An 18,929-nucleotide genomic window follows, 5' to 3' on the forward strand; every position below is an offset into this window, starting at 1 on the left:
AGGAGTGTGGGGGGGGCTGGGTGTGGGGGTCGCTATAAAAGCGGCGTTGACGGAGACGAGGCCCCTGTGCCTATGCTGTCAACGCAGCAGCAACAACAACATCATCATCATCAACAACATTATCGTCGCCGCTGCCGCCGCCACCACCACCACGAGATCCACCGCCATCGGCTCAGAAACGCGGCCCCGATGTTCGTCTCCGCGGGTCGCATCGGCGCCTCTCGCTCGGCCCTCCTGGGCCTGAGCAGAAGCCTCGGTCTCTCCTCGCGGTCGCGGCCGCTCTCAAGGACTCCTGGCACCGCGTGCCGAGGGTCTCCGTGCGTCGGGACTAGCGGTGCCCGTGGTTCCGCCTACGGCTTCTGCGGCCCCTGCGGTGCGGCCGCGCCGGGGAGATTCTACGGTCGAAGCCCGGGGCATCAAAACGACGACAACGACGACGGCGAGGAGACGACGGGCCCGGCGAAGAAGGCCGACAACAATAACAAGAAGAAGAGGATGATGTTCATGGCCATCCCCAGTCCCGGCGCGTGGCTCAAGCACAAGTTCCTATTCTTCCTCGTGAGGACTTACTTTGACCCCGACTTCACCATAGAGGAGTTCACGGACGGCGCAAAGCAAGTGCGTTCGAACAACCGCGGCCACGAGGCATCGATCGCCTCCGCATTTCTGTTGCTGCTGTAACCTTGCCACCTCTACCCGCCCCCCCCCCAACACACACACCTCGATATGGTCAAATATCGAAAGCTAAGCGGATTGTTGAGCCTGTGGTAGCGCGTGCTTTGATGGGCGACCACCGTGGGGTTTAAACGCGGCTGAGTTGATGGCGCTGTGAGTAGCGATGAGGACGACTTCACAGCCCGCTTATTGTATTGTTGTACAGCATTGTGCGCGCTGCGTTCGCCGACCTGCAATGACCATAGCGGTGTGAAGTATGGTCAAATGACCCTTACACGACGGCCTAACGCCTTGGGGGGGGGGGGGGGGGGGGCACGCATTCGGCTGTAGGTTGACAACAAGGGGCTGTTGTGAACGTAACCGTGCAGGGACGTTCGCTGATGCACGGTGGTCTTCACTGTTCTATTGCAACAATGTCTCTGCAATTGTGGCTTCGCTTCTGTGCCCGGCGAGCAAGCAAGGTCAAACATTCAGATCGCATGAGCCGAGCCGACTGTTGGACCCAAGGCTCTCTCGGGCAATGTTATCTTGGAGTCTATACAACCAAGTACTACTTTTAAGTCGAAATGGCCTTGTACTCATTGGATGTACGGGTTCCCGCCACGGGAATGTGCAATTGTCAACACCGGCTCAGGGCGGTCAAGGAATGGGGGAAGCACGGCCGACAGAGACGTCTGCCGGTAGAGCTGGTGCAGTGACATCTGCTCGTGTGCGGGTCCCGGCTTTGGCTGCTTAAATCGCGAGGGTCTTGTGAGCCGGTGGAGGCTTTGGGAGAGGCCTCCCGTCCAGCAGTGGATTGACCATGGCTGATGACGATGGCTTACGGCCTGCCGACGGAGGTCGCAACCATCCCACCCACCACCCCCTCGCTGAGCAAATGCAGTGTGATGGACATTGTATTGTCCGTAATATTTGGGTTGTATCGCGTAAATATAAATGCGTCGTCAAACCCGCCGCCACCCGTCGGCCAATTAGTTGGTAAGGGTTGTCGCGTTAACCAGAACGTGCCAATTCGTGACTAGTACAGCAACACCTGGTGTGTTGGAGAGTAACCACACAACATTTACAATCTTGAGTACGACGTTTCGCCAATAATTCCAACTAGCATTATCAAGCGGACGGCCAGATTTGCGGCGAAATCCTGTTTCGGCCCTTAAATAGAGCGGTAGATGCGATGGCGTAACTTGTGAGCCCTTCACGTGCCAAAGGGGTGGGGGGGGGTGGATGAATGAATTCATATATTGGTCGCGAAATCCTACGCGTTTTCTCCTGTATTGTGCTTAACCTCTTTTTAAACAGTTGAGGCACTGCAGGTCATTCGCGGTTATCAGTTGACTGTTCGTTGCCCCATTTGAAAAGATAAGTGGTGCACAACTTATTTTTAATCTCCCTGAAAGGGCTTTCTGATGCAGGTGCAGCCCTGGCGGGTTGGTAGGTCGGTGATTAGCCACGCTTGTCATCACCATGAACTTGTGGGGAGTTCTGACCGCTGACCTAGACAATCAGCCCAGGAATTCCAGAGTTCGCGCTTGCACGCAACCAGGAGCAAACTCCGCTCAATACAGCAGCGCTAATTACATTTGCACTGATCTTTGTTGGCAAGCTAAACCTGCGGTTTCAATGCCCGTCACATTTTTGTCTCTTTGTTTTATGACATTTTATTCATGTTCGCGCATGACCAATTTTGCCACGATTGTTCGTGCTCTAATAGGTCTCGGATGGATTAAGCAGGATTGCGTCTTGGATAGTGATTTGGATTGGGCGAACTCCATGCATAACAACAGGTAATATTTGCTGTGGAACCTCGAACCGCACTGGTCGGCGTGGTGAAGTATGGTGAACCCCCCACGACCCGTGTGGGGAGATCCCTTCATCCAGCAGGGGATTAACAAAAGGAGACTGACCCGTACATCAATTAAACTGCTGAAGGTTTTTGTTTGTTCAAGATATGGCAGCGCATTAACGTCAATTTCTTTTTTTCGCAGGCATTTTCTTGCGTGTCTTCACTCGTCGCCGAGAGCAAATTCGACAAACTTCAAGGACTCATGGATGAAGATGTAAGAACAGCAGCACCTGCACTCCATGGATGTCTTTTCCTGAGACCTTGGACACGTATTTAATGGATGTGCGTAGTATTAAGTATGTGCTGTATGTTGCCAAATTGGCCAGAATGTGCCCTATATTGCCAAAATCTTGGAAGCCAAGCAGGGTTGAACCTCGAAATTTGTTTGGATGGGTAATCACGATACAAAACAGCTCATCATAGGTAGCTGCGGGGGGGGGATCCTTGGGGGGGGGGGGGATCCTTGGGGGGGGGGGGGGGGGCGAAGCGCAGTGCGGCAAAATCAATCGTACGTCTATGCGCCCTGCCTTCACGCTAGTCTGATTTTTGTGTGAAGTGTGGTCACGTAACCCACATGAGCCACATGGTGTGGGGTGAAACTTTGGTTAATCATGCTGCTGCACAAGGGCTGTACTTTTTCATTAATTTCCGCAACAAGTACACAAACAAGCCAGCTGTTTTTAAAGCACTGGCAGATGGGTGCCATGAGTAGAACCACGAAGGCGACGAGCACACGTTACAACTCTCTCTTCACCCAACAGACCCTGGAAGAGTTGCGCCACAAGTGCAGCTTGATGGGTGAGAGCCAGCGGAGGCAACTTGCCGTGCCGTTGGAGGATGTCATGTACTCCGCAACTGACGATGTAGCCATCTACTACGATAATAGCGGTAATGCACCATAAGAGCTGGATCTGTACTTTATTCGTGCACTTATGTTGGAGTGAAAATACCCCGAAAATGACGTTTCAAACGACTGCAGCACTTTCCTTTTTATGCATTTTCTCTCCTTGGCCACAAGGTGGCACTTGCATAAATTGTATTGCTATTTTTCACTCAAGATCAAAAATGTAATTCATTCGGGTCTAAGAAAATGGAGTGAATGCATTCGTATTTGGTTTTTGTGGATGCGTTGGTGATCAATCATCTGAGACAACCTTCAGTTGTTTGTAAACATTGCAGCTCAAGCTTATTTAGACACGTGCACTTTTTTTTAAAGCTGCCTTTAATTGTATATTTACAGCCACTGCTGGATGAAGGCTTCTACTTGCCGTTTCAGACTTGAGTGTTTGACCATACGTCACCATGCTGGTCAGTGCGGGTTGGTGAAGGTGGCTGGACTAGTTCAGATATCACTCGGCATAAATGTTTACTATGGCTTGGAAGTGAACTTGTATCACCAGGTTCATAGTGTGGTATGCTAACCACTTCGCCACCCTTGTAAGTGTATACACTATAATTTTGTTTTTTATTTATGTACATTGTCAGTTATTTCGCACATTGTTAATGTAAGAGGTGTTTAACGGCGACACATTGTTATTTTCAGGTCGGCGCTACGTGAACATCCTCATGAGATTCTGGTATTTGACAAGTGCAAGTTTGCCTAACAATGATTTGGCTGGCATGAAGATTATCACGTTTTCCGCAGAAGATGAGGACAACACGCAGAGAATTGCCACGGCCAGTTACGAGTGCGTACAACAAACCTACGACTTCATCTGTCAGCGTGCAATCTCATCAGATCTATGATGCTAAATATTGTGGAGTCCGGATGGGTGACCATGCCAAATAGGACTGGGTGGGGGGTTGGCTATGTAGTTTGTCAACAGAGGGCGTTGCAGCAACGTCTCGTCCTGTAATTCTATGCCCCGACGTCTGTGCTTTCTACCTGCAACCCACACTGACTTGCATGAAGTATGGCCAATGAGACGTGCCTTCTGCAAAATATCTTAGCGCGCACGTTGATGTGATATATTCCATGGAAGCAGGTGGCCACTTTGCCTGTGTCCTGTCCAGATTGAATTGTAACACAGGGGTGTTCATGTACAACAATTATATTATATTATTTTCGTTGCAGTTTCATGTATGCAGTATAGTTTGTGTGTTCTCACTCCCAGTGGTTTTCATACATTTAGTTAATCAATCTCAGAATACACTTGTAAACTTTATTTTGAAGAAAGTTGGACACTTATGCTATGAGCGGTCTTATAAAAATAGGAAAGAGCAAATATGATTTTTTCATTTTATCCACGGTTAATACAGACTTGCGCTTCAAAAATATTCACCTGGCTAATCGCACACTTGCATTTAATATACCTTAATGATCATTATACCCTATTCAACAAAACATGTAAACATTTGTCATGGTGCTTTCCCTATTTGGGTGTGTATATATAAATACTACTATTTTGATAATTGCTTGTTAATTGGTAAACTGATTAATTTGTGGCATTAAATTTTGCTTTTACTGGCACCAGCAGACCGTTTCCAAATATTGGTCAACTTTTTAAAGTGTAATACAAGAACACCTGGAAGGGAATTTTAATATTTGTTGTATTCTGCTTGGATTTTAACATCACGTCCATTTTCAATTGTTCAGATTTCGCCGTGAATTTACGGAAGGTGTGGATGCAGACTGGACTGTCATCCGCCTCGTACATTGGAAGATGATGGAGTAGACTTGAAGCCACTTATGGGAACAAGTCCGTGGAAGAGAACGTTTGGAACTTTGGCTTGAAGAGGTGCAGTTGCCTCAATGAGGAGTGTTCACGTTTCTCTCGCTGCACACTGCATCGGATTGCCGACCACTGATGAAGAGGCTCCCTGCATCCTCATTTTAAGTGGGAGTTGGTTTGTGAACACTTGTTTGAAACTTTTTTTCTTCTGAAAGATATTCTTTGCGGAGAATGAAATAGTAGAACTATAAATGTACTTGCCAGATGTAATTGCCTGGTCAACTTGTACAATTTTAACGTCATTAAATGTGGGTGGGGTTCAAGCATTTTAATTTTAATAAAATCAATTGATTTTCATTATTGCAGTGCTGTTCTGAGTTCATTAATACTTAAATACTTATGGTGTTATCATTGTGTTGGTCGACAATGGCTAATTTATTATGAAAATCTGTTAAACGTTCTTCAAATGTAGACTGGGCTCGTGTTGCCTGTCTTTGTTTTATATATGCTAAGGGTAGACACATTGTAGCTTCACTGTTATAATTTGCAGATATATTAATTTGTTTATAATTTACATTATAGGGCAACCATTTTGCTGCTTCCAGGGCATGTATATCAGCAGATGCACATTACCATGGAAAGTCGAAGCGATTGTTCACTTTAAGTTTTCAAAAGGGACACTATGCATATAATTTACTGTAAGAAGCATTTTAATGTTACATGGTACAATCAGCGACTCCTGGATGTGAAGGCTACTCCATGCTGTTCCCATCCCTACATACATTTCACTCCACATTGCTCCTCTTAGCAGTGGTTATCCTTTGGTGCTTTCCTTTCACTGCCCTTTTCACCAATCGTGTCCATTGGCCGTCATCTCTTATACCAATGTGGTCCTGCTCCAGCCCCTTCCAGATGGGATACTACATGATTTATTGTTCCTTAATGTGTTCCCGTCTTAATTTGTTTTCAGTAATTCGGCTTTTGTTCAATTTCTGTCCGTTCTTGGTTCTGATCCATGTCATGGTGAGTAAGTCGTTGGTTAATGTTAATTTTGCAGAGACATTGGTATGTTGCATTGCATGATCAAGTTTAGTTTTCCAGAAGTACAAATAATGCACTTATTTTTTTCTGTTTGGTCCCGATCCACCTTAAGTAATTGTTCTCTAACTGGAAAACTCCAGTTTAACTCATACCGATAATGATTCGTTGACTCGTATATAGTACAATACCGACGTGTATTTAAATCAGCCGCTCGAAATTAAATTGGTTTTTATTTGTATGTTCAAATTGTTTCCTTTAACCATTTAAATGTATTATTCTCTGCTTTGTTTTTTCACCGCCAGGTGGTGCTATACGAACGTGGACTGATTAACAGGTGTCCTTTGCTCGCGAAAGACTAGGTGTCACCTTGTGTATCGTAATAATGGTTTTCGAGCTACTAGCAAGTTATGCCATTGGCTTCAATGCGGGCATGGTCGGTTTGACACTTCTCTGAAAGCCTTGCAGTAATGCGCGTGACCATTGTGAGTTATCGTCATTCCTGTGTGTGCAAGCTAGCGCGTGTGTAGGCAGGTGGAGAAGTTAGGATGTTTGAGGATGCGTGAGTAACAGCCAACGTCATTGTCATCTGGAAATTCTAGAACGCGGTACATGTTGATTTTACGAGTCCTGCCACTTCTCCATCTGATGAAGGTTAAGGTCCTTCCTATGCTACACACAGACATTTTAATGGGGTATCGCCTGGTCATAAATGACGTGGTAATACTGTAGGTACGTACACCTGCGTGGGCGTTTGAAGCAAAAAAAAAAGTTTTTTTTATCAATCAAGGCCCATTAAGCTATATGGCTCTTTCAGAAGCGACCTGGCTGCAAATGATTGACAAAGTGGCTTATGTTGACATTTATAACAGCCAAATATTCGAAGCACATGTTTCTAAATATACCTTTGTTATGTTGAACTTTCGCACCGTCCGTAGGCAACCGTGCTCATCGGAGGTGGCGGGTAATCTTTGACAGACGTGAAGAGCCACATTTTACATTTGATGAAACGGCCGAAAAGCCACGTTACATTTTACACTTTGCGAAGACTGACATTGAAAAATCGTGCAAAATCAGGTTGGCAACAGCGTGAAAAATGTGGCACGTGAACGTGTTTTTAATAATTCGTCACTGTCGGTGAGCATAGTAAGAGTACTGTAATTAACCACAACACGTTTTTTTCACATCAGCTATGGATCCATCCACTGCTGGATGAAGCCCTCCCAGTCAAGAGTGGAAAAAAACAGATTTTTTTTTGCAAATGTTTTCGGGTTATTGGTTTTATATATATAAAAAAACGATTTTGTCGAAAAGAAAACATGGTTTTAATCCATCAAGTGAAGTCGCCAATCGGCGCCAGTCATTGGATTCGCTGTCCTCTTCGATCATCTCAACCGTGCCGTCGAAGGTGGGAATGTTGCTCTTGATGAAGACGAGCTTACTCTTTGGTTTTTCGGTAAAGTCACGTAGAAATAAGAAATAATAAAATTACATAATAGCATACGACGTTTCGATTGCAACGCAAGCAATCATCAGGTATAGAGGAGCTAAATTTGAGAGGAAACAGAACCGCAGATATATACACAGACACCTAAGTATATATCTGCGGTTCTGCGTTTCCTCTCAAATTTAGCTCTTCTATACCTGATGATGATTGCGTTGCAATCGAAACGTCGTATGCCATTATGTAATTTTATTATTATATCTTATTTCTACGTGACTTTACCGAAAAAAAAACGAGTAATTTCTGCAGTCGCGAAAGCACCAAATCAAGTTTGAAGACGAGCTTCTCCACCGACCGCACGCTCGGGCTGTTCCTCAGCTTGGAGAGTGAACGAAGGCCGGTGGTGGAGAAGAAGTTCCTCTCGGATGCGGCGCTGGACGTGGCGATGCTGAAACAGCTTGACGGAGACCGTTTGCAGCTCTGGCCACTCGCTGCCATCGGACAGCCAAGACTCCATCGGTGTCTTGCGACCACTTGACCATCTTGTAGCGGAATGTGTTGTTGTTTGTCTTCTCTTTGGTGGGGGGGGGGCTATAATTAGAGGGATTAACAGGCAATACAACCGGATTTTTGGCGATCTGAGATGATCGTTTTTTTTATTGATTAAAACCATGAAAAATCCGATGCTGCCAGCCTTGCCCGGAGTCGATCCTGCGATGTATCAATCCACCCAACACTTGCACACGAGCTTCCGATTGGGGGATTAAAAGCGTAGATTTTATTCAAGTCGCAATGCAAATAAAACAATCCACCTCCTCGGATCATTGTCAGTGTGTCGCACACCCACACCAGCAGGAGTTCAGTGAAAGGTGCAAGTTGCACTGAGCGGTGGCAGACTGAGTCTGGATTCCTGCACTGCTGCACTTGGTCTACACTTCATCGATGTACGTCAATGCACTGCCGCACTTGAACTGCTGAATGGCACTTCACTGCTGCATTGCCGCTCTTGAATGCTGCCCACCACGGCTGCATTTTCGTGCACTGCTGCTGTTCACTTGCCAGCCACTGACGGTCATTGCATCGCGCACTTTCTTGCCCTGTGGCCGTCTGGAACGCTCTTGTGATATTAGGAAGCCACTGGGAGCCATGATGCACTTTAGAATGATCCCGATTGACAGCTAATTTCTTTAGAACTGCTTGTAGTGCTTAGTTGTCCTTCCCTCCGCACCTCAGATGAGCACGGTTGGCTACGTGCGCTGCGAGAGAAGTTCAAACACAGGAAACACTTCACCGCTGTGCTGCTCTTGAATGCTGCATTTTGCCGAACCGCCTGCTCTTCACCGTCGCCGACCAAGTTCAGCACACCGCGCGCACGACACCGCACCGCTTGCACGACACCGCACCGCTTGCACGACACCGCACCGCGCGCACGACACCGCACCGCTTGCACGACACCGCACCGCATGCACTGCACCGCACCGCATGCACGACACCACCGCTTGCACGACACCGCACCGCTTGCACGACACCGCACCGCGGGCACGACACCGCACCGCAGGCACGACTCCGCACCGGCCTTGCTGTGCTCCGAATACTTCCCTCCGCTGCCACCACGTTAGCGATGGGGTGGGGGGAGGCGCCAGCCCCTTAGGCGACCCGGGCGTTTGACTCGCGCGTCCCGGCGAGAGGTGCGGCCGGGCGGGGTCCGCGGCTCTTGCTCGGGGGGCTTAGGGGTGGGAGGGACTGTGGGGAGCGTGGGGGTGGTGTGTGGGGATAGGGGCTGTCCATAAATGACGTCACGCACCTAGGGGGGGGGGTCAGACATTTGTGACGATGTGTGACGGGGGGGGGGGTGAGAAATGTGACGTCACATAAAAATGCGCAACTTTAAATAAACATAGACAACACGTTCTACTTAATTAAATAGACTTTGTAATAAATGTTTTCTCCTACAACATCAGAGTGCAGCGTCACATCAAATACGCACTACAATGACAATAGTTTAAAGCGATTTGAAGCATGTTTTATTTTAAAAATGGAAATATGGTTTGGGGAGGGGGGGCAGAGCTTTGTGACGTCATATTTGAGGGGGGGTCTGACTTTTTGTGACGCCGTGTGACGAGGGGTGGGGGGTCAAAAATCGTCAAAAATCGCGTGACGTCATATATGGACGGCCCCATAGGTGGGGAGAGCGGTAATTGTCGTGGTTAGCGCTACGAACCTGGCGGCGACCCGAGTTCGATTCCCTGCTCGCGGCCACCAACACCGGTGACGGTTATCTGAACCGGTCCTGGGCCTCCCCTAGGTCGACTCAGCCTCAAGTGAGTACCTGGTTTTATAGTTAAATATCGCCACTAGGGTGGGGGTGGGGGGTGGGGGAGAGACAAAGGCGGCCGGGCGTGGTACTGGCCACCCACCAACCTCGTGTGCCGTGCCGGCCTTCATAGGTGTGCTACTCGCTAACAGCACTTGCCCCAACAGCCTGTTGCAGGCTATACGGGGGGTGGGATCTTTGTCCTTGTGTGGGTGTAGGGTGGTGGGGAGGGAGGGTGGTGGGGAGGGTGGTGGGGAGGTGGTTGGTGGGGAGGGAGGGTGGTGGGGAGGGAGGGTGGTGGGGAGGGAGGGGATGTGGCGTCACGAGCCGCTGAACTCGACCAGGTCGCCGCCGCACTTTTATTGACGTGGACACATCCTGAGCAAGCGCAGAGTCAGTTGGGGCAAGAGGAACTCCCCTCCCCCCACCTAGCTCCCCTCCCCCCACCTAGCTCCCCCCACCATAGCCCCCCCCACCTAGCCCGCCCCACCTCTTCCCTCCCCACCTCCCATCCACCTGCAACAGGTGTGACTTGAATGCTGTGCGCGTTCACCTGCGCCGCGCTGTCACTTCGCGCCGTGGCTCTCGGCGGCTGAGCGGCTTGTGACAAGGGACGGGACCGAGACGGACAACTCGGGCGTTCGCCTGCGAGCTTCGCCGACAAAGACGAGTCGAGGAGTGAAGAAGACGTCTCGAGGAGGGGGGTTGGTGGGTGGGAGCGTGGAGATGAGTTCCTCAAGCTGACAGGCAGAAGGACGCCGCCGAGAGGGAGTGAGAAGGAGGGGAAGACGTTCATGCCGAGGCTGACCCCAAGACGCGTTACCTGCCTGGCTCGACCGCGTCGAGCTGCATCGCCATGGCCAAGAGAGGCTCGCGTCAAGGTACCGAGGGGCGTCGCAATGTGACCGACGATGTCTCCCCTCGATCATCGACACCTCGTATCGTCGTTCATTACGCAAATATCGTCACGGCGTGATTTGTAAAAAAACTAAAAACATAATTTTGTTGCGGTCGAAAACATCGCGCTATGTCGTAAATCGATAGCTGTTCATTGAATTGGTAGTGTGTCACTTATCTGCCGTCACCATTGTATAAGTAGCTTGTATTGGATTACAGCGGAGTGCTGATGTGCTGCGTAGAGGACAACGCGTGTGTTGATGTGAAGTTGCAATGATTTAAGAAGACTTGCGGCAGGCTTATTGCCGAGTGCGTTGCAGTCGAAGAACGTCGAGGGAACTCTTTATTTACACGCGCTCAAGTAAAAGAAAGGTCCAATATGCTGTTGCAAAGTCAATAAGAAACTCGTATCGCGACAATCACATTGTGAAATTTGGGATCGCCGTACAGTCGTATCGTGGAAAGCAATATCGCGGGAACTCCACAGTCTAAAAAAAAACACCCCATCACACTGGATGCCTCGACTCAGCCAAATGTACAGGGTGGTGCAGATGCATGGTGACCCCCTATTGAAATTCCCTAAAACTATATATTTTTAAGTAAGGTGTATTTCAAACAGAAATGAATATGCAAAGGATTTGGGGTCACAATACATGGGCCACCCTTTATAAAGTAGGGTTGGTATACCGGTAACCACGACCTGTGGAATATTCGGAATGAATGCAGCAATTACCAACCACTAGAACGTACAAACGGCACGGTGGCGTGCAACTCTGATTGGCCATCGGACAGGCTCTTAAATCACCAACGCCTACAAGTTACAAGTTGTCAAGCTTACCTTATTTAATCAGGTGAGTACTCAAGAGACCAGGATAGTATTAAAGTAATTAACAAGAGAGTTACCTGGTTCACGAAAATAACAAAAGGCAAAAAAGTACAAGCAATAAAGCAAAATAGAAATCAGAAGCAGGGAAAAAAAAACGGTGGCTTCCTTACAGAATGCCCAAATAAGTTCACTCGTGGGTTCCGTTCTTTCTCAGTTAAGGCAAAAGGTAAAATAAGGTTAAGGTGCAGGCCGGTAATTGCATTGCCCACGCCACTGGTGGTTGGAAAGGACCCCCTCCACTTCGAGGGAGGATTTCCATCCTACGTACTTTCACGCTGAAAGAATAGGTGAGCATTACCCCCACTTTATCCTACCACGCGCAATCTGTCAGTCCACCGACTCGAGCACTTAATATACTGCTTCGTGGACAGAGGTGGAGGGAATGCAAGCACATTACTGATCATGATTGCAAATGCTGCCCAGCCGAATGGAACCGGTTACCTCAGCATTGCAACTCCATTTTTCTCACCTTTATACCACAGCATCTCCCTGTGGCCTCAGTTAAACGATCTGAAGAAGATATATGTGCTGCTCTTCACATTTCTAAACGTGCGGCATACCGCTGACGGGTTTTACCGGTTTTGTTTTCCAATTGATTTCCGGTAACACAAGACAACCGATTTAGAACCACTCCTAGGAGAAACGAGGTACACAGCTTACAGTTACCCAGTAGATTGATCAGCAGTGTTTCCCTGGAAGAGGTCTTCCTTCGGCGTCACTCAGTTTTAGATTGGTAATCATTGCAATTGCAACACATACGCAAGGGGACGTAATGTAGACGAATACATTACTTTAGAGCCGATGTTAAGGAGTGTGTGGTACAGTTTGTAATGCGTGATAGCGCCCATTTTAATTGGAATTAAGGCATTTATTGTGCTACGTGGGTATTTTTTATATCATGTTTATCTTTATAATACATTACAGTACCGTTAGCTTTACAGTGTTTCCTCGTATTGATGTTTATAAACGAGTATCAAAAGCATACTACAAACGGAGCTCATTTCTTTGCAGCTCCTGGGCCAGTATTGGCAATGCCATATTCCTATCGTAGGGTCAGATAATTATTATAAGACCACGACTCAATTGACTTCCCATGAAGTTGTAGTAATTTTATCAACTGGATTAATGATAGTGCGCTGTTTTTGAGTTGTACGCCTTTTGGCGTCTTCTGGTCCAACACCAATGGAGACTAGGCTCTAAGAAAAGCTGTCTCGGGTGTGGACCAATCAAATTCAAGGACAGTGCATAATATTATCAGAGTTGTCTTTTTTGTTTGCATTTTGACTGCTTGTGTTGTGGTTATTGCAAACATGATGCCTTGAATAAAGGTGTCAGTTTTTGTGCCAGTTAATAGGGTAAAACCTCTTCTTACTTGGATTAATGATGTTACTGGGTCGTCGTTGATCTGGATTTGAACTTTCAACCTTTGTGTGTAAAGATCTTTATCTACAGTGCAATACAACCCTGTTAGCTAAATTTATACTTTATGGTGCTGCACGTAAACGTTTCACAGACTTGAATGCGGTCTATTACGTTTGCTGCACAGGGATTTATAATAATTTACATTAATTTAACTTGATAAAGTCCAATACAGCATTCACGATTCACGATACTACTGTATACTGTCACAATGACAAGCAATAAAGGCATGTGCAGAAAGAAGAACGGTTTTAAGCATGGCCAGTTATTATGACTCGGATCCAGAGACGTGAACACTCACAAATACAATTTTAACACAAGCTGAAATCTTCGCAAAATAAGCACGGTTAAATGCATGCTTTGAGTTTTATTAAGTGGCTGAAAGAGGAACTGATGGACTCGAAGTACGACATCCTGTTGTCTGAAAATTAAGTGTCCTTGGGCTGGAGACGTCACAAGTAGTTGGGGCGAACGACCTGGTCACATCCAAAGGAGGTAACACACCCAAGAGAAGACGATGGAGTGCGAAATCAGCGCCCATACAGGTTCAGCTACATCGATTGTTGCATCCCAGAGTTGGCGACAGCTTTTGGAGACGTTCATCCAGCAGTGTATTAATCACGGCTGGTGATGATATGATCACATGTCCATTTAGCACCGTGTGTTCTAAATATTGAAATCATTCCACCATTATACACAGACTTGAAACTACAGTATAGTATTCTTGGTTCTTTTGGTAAAGTCACGTAGAAGGGAAATAATAAAATAATAAAAGTAAAACAATAAAATTAAATTCTCACGACGTTTCGGCCACAACGCAAGCAGCCGTCCTCAGGTGAGGAAACAGAGCTGTCAGAAAGACAGCGTCCGAAACGTCGTGATAATTTTATTTTGTTGTATTTTTATTATTTTATTATTTCCCTTCTACGTGACTTTTCCGAAAGAACCAAGAATATGAATCCCTGCAGTCACGAAAGCTTTAAATCGAAAAATTACAGCATAGTAGCTGCTTTTTTGGTATGTTGTGTACAGAAGCCTTACTAATGGCATCTACACTGTATTAAAAATCTGTGCCCACGCATGTAGTCAATATATGCCTGTATATTGTCTCAATGAGCAGTCACCTGGATTGAATATGGGATTCGTGTCAGATTATCAAGAAAACTTCATCAGGTGAATAACATTTATGACCCTGAGAAGCAAGCTAGAGCGATCTCCTGCAGCACAGTAGTTACCTTGAGACTAACATTTAGACTTTGTGCACACATGTTTAGCATTTAATTTCATATACGCTACACACTCATGACAAATTTGCATTTGAATTAACCCCAACTATGTAAAACATCATCTAACTTGTGATACAGGTTTTTTTGTTTCTTGTTCAGTTGAAAAAAATCCCATAGTTATTAGCATAACTTATGTATTTGTTGTTAAATATATATTCTCAGATTTCCAACAAGACAAGATTCTGTATTTAGAACACATTTAGTAGAGTATTTGTTGGGCATGCCTATATGCAAATCTTCAAACTAAAGTAGCTCTCTGCTTCATTTGTGCAACTGTCAAATGCCATTTCCTTATCCCAGCTACAACTAGAGGCCCTCATCCATGCCTTTATCACATCCTGACTCGACTTTTGCGACTCTCCTCTTCAAAACTTCCTAAATCCGTCATCTGCAAACTCTAAATAATCCCAAAATTTTGCTGATAGACTTCTCCCGTAATCAAGGCCACATCATCCCAATACGTCAGTCCATTTTATGCCTCCCAATCCAGTCCTTTATCTTTTTCAAGATTTTACTTTCTGTCTTCAAGATACTCCATGGACTTTGCCATGCCTCCCTCTCCTCTCTATCTCAATTTTCGCCCCTCCATGCACTCTTCACTGAAGTAAGCAAGGCTTTTTTTAAATCTTGTTCCTCATTTTTATCCTGATAGTGCTATTGGTGTCAAGTCATGTGAAGAAGTATCAATTCAGAACTCATTGGGAAGTTGCACATTCTCCCATGCTGCCCATGTAGTTTGGAACTCCCTCAGCCATCCATGCCCTTTATTGCATACGCCGATTCAAGTCCAAGCTCAATAGCTTTGTTTTTTCCTCTGCTTATGATTGACTACGCGCCTCTCTCTAAATAAATACTGTTCTGTATTCCCACTGTTTTTGTACGGTTCTTTAAGTGTGGGTACGTTTATGTTCTATTTAAATCGACATTGCATTTCGTTATATATATGGACTGTAACTTCGTACCCATGCATATACTAAACAATTTGCATTCGGTGATTAGTCGACGTGTGTCAACTGTTTGCTTATTCACCGTTTAAAAGGAAGTAACATTAATCTCACGAACACTGGGTTTTGAAAGGTCAAGTTTGTGGTTTCTCGGATTTATTTTGATGCCTTGATGTTTGTTCTGTGCTTTACGGTGTGCGTTTCTGAATGCGTGTGGGAACAGGTCTCCTTGAAAGCAAAGTTTACTTCAGTACAGTCCTGTATTGTATTGCACTTGCAACATTCATGGAATGCTTGTAAAATATGGTCTTGATCACTTATTCCGGGAACCTGTTGAGTTTTACAATGTTTGAACTGATTTATAACCATTAACTCTATTCAATCACCGCACTTAAAGGACACATTAATTTTAAGCATAGCAAAGTAACCCTTTGCAGCAGCCCTGAGCCAACAGTGAAAATTGAACCTTATGGCAGTACCCCGTGGTACCATAGTACCCCGTGGTACCATAGTACCCCGGCTCTCGCATAATGTCCGTGATGCAGTCATTTTGAGTCTGGTGATGGTCAGCGATGCGGCAATCTCGACGAGCTGTACACGATGCACTATTCAAAGTTAAATTTTTTGATAACGGATTTTTTTATGCTGATGTTTGGCGTTTCGAAATCGCGGAGTGTGGCACTGATTTCGGATTGATTGGTACCCCAGTCGCGGAGTTAAGTAACACCCCAGGAAAAAAAAATAGTGTCCCAGAAATAGAGTATTTAATTGCCTCGGGTATTTTGTATTCATCTTCTTTGGTTCTTTCGGTAAAGTCACGTAGAATGAGAATAAAATAATAAATTGATAAAATAAAATAACCCAATAATATTCTCACGACGTTTCGGCCACAACACAAGCGGCCTTCATCAGGTGAAGGGACGAGACTGTCTGGTAGGACAGCGCTGGAGTATTATTTGGTACCCCGGGGTATAGCCAGTCTGTGCACAGCATGACCATTAACAACAATAGCAATCAGAATCACCCGAGTCTGTGTTTCTGTTGCATTATTATGCATTTGAGTCGTTGGCACAGTAACAAAAACTCGCTATGCTTGTGACTTGCTTTCAAAACGAAAAACACTTCCCTTTAATATGGTGTATCATCAGCAGCATTGATCGCTCTACTGCTGGATGAAGGCTACCCCAAAGTGACCATCCTTCACGATCTCATGGTACACAACAATCCATCTTAGTCCTATGTGTTTTCTCCTCTGGCTACCACTCCGTCAGTCTCATCTATCTGCTATCATCTCGCGATGTATCCTACCCAAGCACACTTACTTTTACTTTGCTGTTCATATTTTGTCGAGCAGTACTGTACAGGGGGAAAAAAACATAAAGAGGAGCCTTTTCACCTGGTTGAAGACAGCATGGATGGGGTGAAAGAGTGAAGTCTGCTGGACCAAATCAAGAGATTGGCATTTGTCTTTTGATCAAAACTTACAGAGCCATGTTCATGCTTGATTAGCGGAAATAAAGTTTTGCAGAATTTTTTTTAAAGCGATCATGCAAACGACCAGCATTGATGATAGCCAACTGGACACGATGCCAGTGTATTGCTCTTATGGTTTACAAAGTCAAGTATTGCTTGCTTGATGACACAGCTACGTGTGTTCCGTGTATCTTTGCAATTGGTAAGAGATGAGAGAGATAGAGTGCTACCATCTCTTATCTGCTTTTTATTTAAAATTCTGTACACTTCTGCTTGCCAGTTCAAGTTGAACCGCAGAGAAGAACTAACTTTGCCAACATTCGGAAATTATGGATAAAGGTTGACATGCCCACAGAAATAATATCTGTAACAGCCGAAGTACATGTTGATGTCTCATTTGTTGCAAAACAAAGGTTGTGCACCCTGGGAAGCTAGAATATAAGTGATGGGACATACACAAATAAACATTGTTGTAACTGGAAATAATGTTTTTAGCTTTGTACATTTTATGTGTAAGAGTGGTATTATACAGCAATTAGATGTGCCAATTGGTGCAGTAATGTCAACCGTGTATGGAGTTGGGTCAGATGTCAGAAACAGACATATGGTCGATCAGAGATTTAATCTGCTATGCGCAAGTAGCATGGTTATTAAGGTTGTTTGACTTTCTTGTAACCATGTGTAAGGACAGTACGGGGCCTAGTGGCCATAAATAATGATTGCAGCTATGAGGACAGGCATGGTCAAGTGAGGTAACTAGTTGAGGAGTCAACACAGGGGTAGAGATGGAACCCCCCCGGGGTGTTATAGTGAGGCCAAGGAGAGAGTTCGGGGAAAAGGGGCGTGGCAGACCCGAGGGGGAATAAAAGGCAGCGCGGAGTGGTGCTCGAAGCGGCTGTAGGGAGTCGTGGTCCGGACCGTGTCATCGACTATAATATTTAATAAATATATAGCTTAAGCAAGACAGCGTCTCTGAGTGCTACATTACACATGTACAGTGGTGCTGTGGGCATTAAATTCATCAAGGGAAATAATCTCAGCACCAGAAGGTTGCTGGTATATAAGTTAAATTGTAAGCAAACTCCACCTTTGAACCAAGGCTGTAGGCAGGGAACAGTAAGTGTGAGAGGTCAGATGATTGTGAAATCTTCATTTCTGTTAGTAACAGGAGATGGTGTTTAGTAGTTTCAAGTTGATGATTAACAGATGTAATGTTACTGTTAATACCTTGGATGGTACAATAATATATATTCAAAAAGACTTGCGATGATCATTAGAAATGACAGTTAACCTATGAACTGAAGCACATAAAATGTTTTTTTAAAAATCAATTAAAAGCACTTTTCACCAGAGTTAACTGTTCGCACATTGCACGTACGACCAAAGTGGCCTGGCCAGTGCTCTCAGAAGTCATCTGCTTGGAGCTTCCTCCCAGTCACAAACCGGCACAACAGATAACTCCGGGATATATACCTGCTGATGAGACAGCCACACAAACTGTTCTTAATGGGGTTGGGCACCTGTACTTTCAGTCAGCCAGCCTATAGGGATTTATTTTGTAATGTAGATCTTCATAAAATTCGCCCACTAATTTTAAGCTTCTGCCATGTACAGTAAGGGAAAAAAATATTTGATCCCCTGCTGATTTTGTACGTTTGCCCACTGACGAAGAAATGATCAGTCTATAATTTTAATGGTAGGTTTATTTGAACAGTGAGAGACAATAACAACAACAAAATCCCGAAAAACGCATGTCAAAAATGCTATAAATTGATTTGCATTTTAATGAGGGAAATAAGTATTTGACCCCTCTGCAAAACATGACTTAGTACTTGGTGGCAAAACCCTTGTTGGCAATCACGGAGGTCAGACGTTTCTTGTAGTTGGCCACCAGGTTTGCACACATCTCAGGAGGGATTTTGTCCCACTCTTTGCAGATCTTCTCCAAGTCATTAAGGTTTCGAGGCTGACGTTTGGCAACTCGAACCTTCAGCTCCCTGCACAGATTTTCTATGGGATTAAGGTCTGGAGACTGGCT

At 45.6% G+C, this 18,929-nt stretch overlaps 2 protein-coding genes across 2 annotated transcripts in view; both read left to right on the forward strand.

Annotated features, from left to right (window-relative positions):
• Window positions 1-25: 25 nt before the first annotated feature.
• MAIP1 (matrix AAA peptidase interacting protein 1) lies at window positions 26-5,547 on the forward strand. Its single transcript, XM_032945541.2, has 5 exons — window positions 26-618; window positions 2,661-2,732; window positions 3,280-3,406; window positions 4,062-4,206; window positions 5,115-5,547. Exons 1-5 carry the CDS (start codon window positions 73-75, stop codon window positions 5,191-5,193), a joined length of 969 nt encoding a protein of 322 aa, XP_032801432.1. The 5' UTR covers window positions 26-72; the 3' UTR covers window positions 5,194-5,547.
• Window positions 5,548-10,485: 4,938 nt separating this feature from the next.
• Window positions 10,486-18,929, forward strand: part of LOC116938422 (uncharacterized) — a 30,039-nt gene continuing 21,595 nt past the window's right edge. Inside the window, exon 1 of the mRNA XM_032945537.2 lies at window positions 10,486-10,867. Within this exon, the coding sequence (XP_032801428.1) occupies window positions 10,843-10,867 (25 nt within the window). The 5' untranslated portion in view covers window positions 10,486-10,842. The remainder of the gene's footprint in view (window positions 10,868-18,929) is intronic.

This window comes from Petromyzon marinus, chromosome 4 (genome assembly GCF_048934315.1).
Source record: "Petromyzon marinus isolate PM22_M1 ecotype Great Lakes invasive population chromosome 4, UKy_Petmar_22M1.pri1.0, whole genome shotgun sequence".
In the NCBI taxonomy this organism is placed as follows: domain Eukaryota; kingdom Metazoa; phylum Chordata; class Hyperoartia; order Petromyzontiformes; family Petromyzontidae; genus Petromyzon; species Petromyzon marinus.

Excerpts from the sequence above, each read along its gene's own strand:
- MAIP1 (XM_032945541.2), top strand. The coding sequence starts at position 73 with ATGCTGTCAACGCAGCAGCAACAACAACATCATCATCATCAACAACAT. Across the intron at positions 619-2,660 it reads TCACGGACGGCGCAAAGCAA|GCATTTTCTTGCGTGTCTTC; the intron begins GTGCGTTCGAAC and ends TTTTTTTCGCAG. Across the intron at positions 4,207-5,114 it reads ATTGCCACGGCCAGTTACGA|ATTTCGCCGTGAATTTACGG; the intron begins GTGCGTACAACA and ends TCAATTGTTCAG.